Genomic DNA, 5,133 nt, shown 5'->3' with positions numbered 1-5,133 from the left:
CACACGAGACCTCACGACAATACACTATATAGTGTTTTACATTTTTGTTTTGCCACTCGTGTTTGGACATGTGGTTTCGATGAGAGATGAATAACAGAGTGTGAACAATTCTTCCCCATCGCTTTGCTTGTCAAAATGCCAGCCGAACTTAAATTTCGTGTTTTTACCCAAGTAAAAACGCTCGAATTTAGAACGGTCATCATCGCTCGATAAATCCTCTTGAATTTCTCTCAACAAAGAACCCACATTCCAACTAGAGAATGAATTTTGTGGCGCAGTGACGACGCAAAAGACTCACCATTTCCTCGTACACCTGGAACTGAAAATGAGTATCGGGGTTTTTCATTGCAGACGCCTTAGCAGAAAAACGTTCAATTTGGGGGAGGAAAATTTCCTCTTGCCCCGCTTGGATCTGTAACGAAAATATGAGAAATTTCGAGGAAAAAAATCCACGATAGTTTACCAACATGCTAGGTAAACCGCTGAGGTCCGCGTAATAAGGGGAGACTTCCGCAGAAGTCGGACATGAATTTCCAATAGCATATTGAGCCATGCTGGATAACTGAGCAAGAAAGCGAATTCGTGGGAAAATATCCACATCTGTTGGTGACAATATGAAAATTCTAAGGAAATTCTCCTTTTTTCCGTACATTTCTACCGAAATGAGCACGTTAACTCCTTAACAGAGGAACACAAACATATCCTCAAAAACGTATAAGTTCTGAGTATATATGTTTACTTTTCTAAGCCCAGCTCAGGAGTTTCCAAAGCAGCATTATACGGCTCAGCGTATAGGTGTACAAAAACCAACGAAAATTTCCCTATTCACCAACACATGTTCGAGGTTCCACATTCCTAATCGTCGAATTAGCCAAGATACAACATTTTCTCGTTTTGGACTACCAAAGTCAACACACTGGCCTTCCACGACCGTGATATGAAAAACACTAGTGGAAAACGTATTTCACGACTTCTGCATATCACCGCGAATATCACGTTTTTCACCGAGTTCTACGCCACCACTTCACGTAAAACGGGTTGTGAAACTCCACTGTATATCCATCCCCCAACACTGATCGACGTGCATTGCCCCCTACCATTACCAGATCGCGCTGTACATAGTCAACGCATTCTTTCCTCTCTGCTGCTGCTCGCGATGATACCGCAGACTTCGGGGGTGTGTTCACCTCGGTACCAGCGTCAACTTCTGCATTTTTCCCTTCCTCGTCGACTGAAGTTATATATTCTTAATTCGGAGGGAATTCCATATTATTGATATTTGTGGATATTATTAGTACTAAGGTCATAGAAGTCTTCTATCAATGGAGTTTCACGACCGTGATATGAAAACAATTGTGAATTACATATTCCACGACACCGCCAATATCGCGTTTTCCACCGAGTTTTACACCTCTTTGGTAAAACCGGCGAAACTCCATCATAATTGTATTATTATGGTTAATATCAGGTATCCGCTTTATTACCACTTTTCTCCCTAGCAGGTTTGGAGCTCTCAGATTCCCCAACTGCGTCACTCGAGGTGCCAATATCATCTCCAAGTCCGCCGGTCATTTCCTCCTCATTTTTCTTTTTCTCAGTGCCTTTGTCGGCGTTCGAAGACTTCCGTTCATCCGTAGAGGAACTAAACTCGTCGGAAAAGTCGTCGACTTGATCGGCTAAGTCGGTGATGGGAGAAATCAGGCAAACACTACTGGGCAGCGCAATCTGAATAAACATGACGAATCCTCCAACATGGAAATTGTACGAAAATTTTGAGAGATTTTATTCTAAATTTCTACCATAATTCGTACGTAAACTTCTATAATCAGTGAGGAAACTCCTGAGCTGAGCTGAGAGAACCGAACATATACTCCTCCAATATACTTCCTCCTACCCCTTCGTTTCTGAGCGCCATGAGTGCCAACATGACCATCCCCGCACCGAGAGAGTCGCCAGCAACTGCGATTGCACCAGGGTCAACTCCTATGGTTTCTATAAGATGCTTATACCTGAAAAACATCACTTAGTAATTTTCCGAGCAAAAATCAGCTACGCATTTTTACACAGTCTTTATATAAGAAACTCCTTCGTGAAATGACGTCGCTGGTGGCAAAGAGTCGCTAGTGATGCAACACCTAGAACGATGTTGAAAAAATACTAATAGGTGGAGGTTGCACTCACACTACAGCTTCGGCTCGTTTGGCTAGGAGGTAGCACATATAGCGATGAACTCCTTTGCCCCATACGCAGAATGGCGTGCCAGGGACGTACCTGCACTATACTTTTTTTATAATTTCATATCTACATTTTCACTCATTTTTACATTCTGCATCCTATGATTTTCGAGCCTTCGTAATTCTTTATGTGAACATCACATTGATGGAGTTTCACCCGTTTCATGTGAAGTGGCGTAATACTCAGTTAGGAATGCGCTATACACAATGAACCATAACACCATATATGGAATATCACGACCATGATATGAAAAACACTAGTGGAAAATATATTTCACGACTACTGCACAGTGTGGGAAAATATGCACATGATCAACTACATGTGCGGCCGACGATATGAAATTTTTGAGGAAATTTCGGAAAATTCGCATTGGTTGCTATACATTTCCACCCGAAATTCGGGTCCGGCATAAACCCGCATATAAACTCCTGTAACAAATGAGGAAACTCCCGAGTTCAGTTGAGGAAAGCGAACATATATTCCAAGACCGCTACTGCATATAGCGGCCGAGTATCACGCCACTTCACGTAGAACGGGTGAAAATCTAATATATATCAACCGCTATTCATGTCCAACTACATTATCGTTTTACGTACACGAAAAAAGGTTACTTACAAGATGACCGGGTTTTCCTTCAACACACTAATGCTGGGTCCAACCTTCTGTACTGCTAGCTCCGGCGGCCTCAACGGTGTGATCTCATTCGGCCATATCCACGCTGTGATGGAATCCAATAAAACGATCAGAAATCCCTAGGATAATAATTACTCAATTTTAGAGCTTCCTCCTGCCCGTCGATGTGGAGAGACTGAGCGAAGCGAAACTGAAGGGAATTTCAATGCAAAATAGTAGCGGAAATATATCGTGTGGTTTTTACCACTCCTTTTGGGAGCATACTGTTTGGTAACGGTTTTTCTGCCAGTTTCCTCACACGCTCAACGCTCATGCCAGAAAGGTGCTTTCCGACCGAGTGCAAAGCACCGATATACCTGTCAAAATGACGTCCCAGAGGATCGAACCCGCGAGACAGATCAAATTAGAGGGGGGATAACGATGATGATTCCTACGATTCCATATTGGAGTTCCACGACTTCCTTTTGGAATGACCTAGCAGACGACGCAGAGGCACCTACAGAAACTCCAAAAATGACAACCGTGGGATCCGAACCAGGGATGGACGATTGACAACCAACATTCATATCGAACTTAGCTATTTCACCTTCAACATCGCCCCAGCAGCTCTAGGGCCGATTGTTGTCGCCCGCATAGCCTCGCTCCAAGAACCTTGAGTCTTCAAAGGCTTCCCTCCTCCCAATGTGCAGATACTCGCATCCGAAGACGGACCTGAACCACGAGAAAAAATCAAAAACATTCCACCGAAAATGGGCGGAGCGATGCGCTATTTTCCTACCATAAACACTAACATCCCTAACTCCTATGTCCACAGTAGCCGAGCTGGTTGATGACACCGACGCGCTTAGTGAAGGCGCACCCCCAACTGCTGATCGGTCCTCACCCTGGGGCAAACTCGGGGAACTACAAGTTGCCGACATCTGGACTCGAGCGGTCTTGCTAGGCAACATATTCTCCATTTTCACATCGGACCATTTCGGGCTGCTAGTACCGCAACTCCCATTCTCCTCTGGTACGTCTCCCATGAACTCAGCAACAGTAAAATCGTCTTGAACGGCCGGGCTGGAGCCACCGGGAGGGGCCTCCGACATTGAGATTGGTAGAAATGATTGAATAAATAACTGACAGCTTTTAGTACAGTTCGCTCCCCTCGGAAATAATTCAGTAATATCCTCACTAATATTACAATAGAGTTTCACCCTAGTGATATGGAAAACACTAGTGAAAATATATATTTCACGACTACTGCATATCACCGCGAATATCGCGTTTTACACCGAGTTTTACGCCACTTCACCTGAAACCGGTGAAGCTCCATTGATCATAGAAACCAACAATAATTTCCATATTATCACCAACACATGTGCTTATTTTCCAGAGAGATCACAGCATGAGTTCCGCCGCTCAAACGTGTGTCGGTCCAAGGCCAACGCCGCCGCTGCCGCCGTTTTGCTTCCCTTAAGGGTTGGCCCAAACGCTACCGTAACGGGCAGGCCAGAACTGTCGCCGAACTGGGTACTCAACATATGTTTGCCCCACGGATCATATAACCTCGAACTTGTGTTACATACCGCACCAATTGATACTTACAGATCAACTTCCTCAAAAATGAGGCGGAGCGAAGCAGAACCGCAGACTGCCCTCAGAGCCTTTACTACTCGAACGTAGCTTCTCCCAGAAGAATATTTCATACCACACTTCTGGTACTTACACAACATGCAACCTCGAGAGTGGGAGCAATAGGTCTTACTTGACAAAGCCACCGGAGAAACGACAGATTCTCCTTATGCACACATTCAGTGTGGGAGAGTATGCGCATGGTCAACTACGTGCGTTTTTGCACACTTCTGTCCGAATCAACATGCAAACTTCTGACCGAAGACAGAAATCGCGCATATCCCTGATACGGCTCCAATTTCTCCACTTTCCAATACAATTTCCGTTCATACTCGTGTAGATCAGCACCAGTCTCCAGAGTTCGATAACAACGGGGAGAATGCTGCCAATGTAAATGGGAAGCTGATTGAAGAATGTGTTCCTAGCCATACGTGGAAAATTCAAAATGAGTTCTCCCCGGGACCATTATAGGTTCCTGGATGATTCCCTGATCTACACTCCGCTGTAACAACCAGAGCCGTGGTCAGGATTTTCGTAGGAGGTGAGGCCCTAGACAAAAGCAGCGGCTGCGGGCCCCCCCCCCCACCATCAGCACTAGTGATATGTTCTGATACTTCCGTCCTAAACTTCAATACAACAGTTCAGTTC

At 44.8% G+C, this 5,133-nt stretch overlaps 1 protein-coding gene across 1 annotated transcript in view; it reads right to left on the bottom strand.

Moving 5' to 3' along the window:
• Pmar_PMAR006555 (hypothetical protein) overlaps positions 1-3,959 on the bottom strand; it is a gene marked incomplete at both ends in the record, with an annotated part of 5,721 nt that extends 1,762 nt beyond the window's left edge. The window contains 11 exons of the mRNA XM_002767120.1: positions 299-412; positions 1,098-1,231; positions 1,485-1,725; positions 1,895-2,009; positions 2,182-2,271; positions 2,851-2,953; positions 3,004-3,058; positions 3,167-3,224; positions 3,303-3,364; positions 3,455-3,579; positions 3,776-3,959. Of these exons, the coding sequence (XP_002767166.1) occupies positions 299-412; positions 1,098-1,231; positions 1,485-1,725; positions 1,895-2,009; positions 2,182-2,271; positions 2,851-2,953; positions 3,004-3,058; positions 3,167-3,224; positions 3,303-3,364; positions 3,455-3,579; positions 3,776-3,959 (1,281 nt within the window). The remainder of the gene's footprint in view (positions 1-298; positions 413-1,097; positions 1,232-1,484; positions 1,726-1,894; positions 2,010-2,181; positions 2,272-2,850; positions 2,954-3,003; positions 3,059-3,166; positions 3,225-3,302; positions 3,365-3,454; positions 3,580-3,775) is intronic.
• Between the last annotated feature and the right edge of the window lie 1,174 nt (positions 3,960-5,133).

Source organism: Perkinsus marinus (genome assembly GCF_000006405.1).
Source record: "Perkinsus marinus ATCC 50983 genomic scaffold scf_1104296971186, whole genome shotgun sequence".
Lineage (NCBI taxonomy): Eukaryota > Perkinsozoa > Perkinsida > Perkinsidae > Perkinsus > Perkinsus marinus.
Note: the sequence above shows the minus strand (reverse complement) of the source record. Positions and strands in the feature narration are given on the sequence as shown.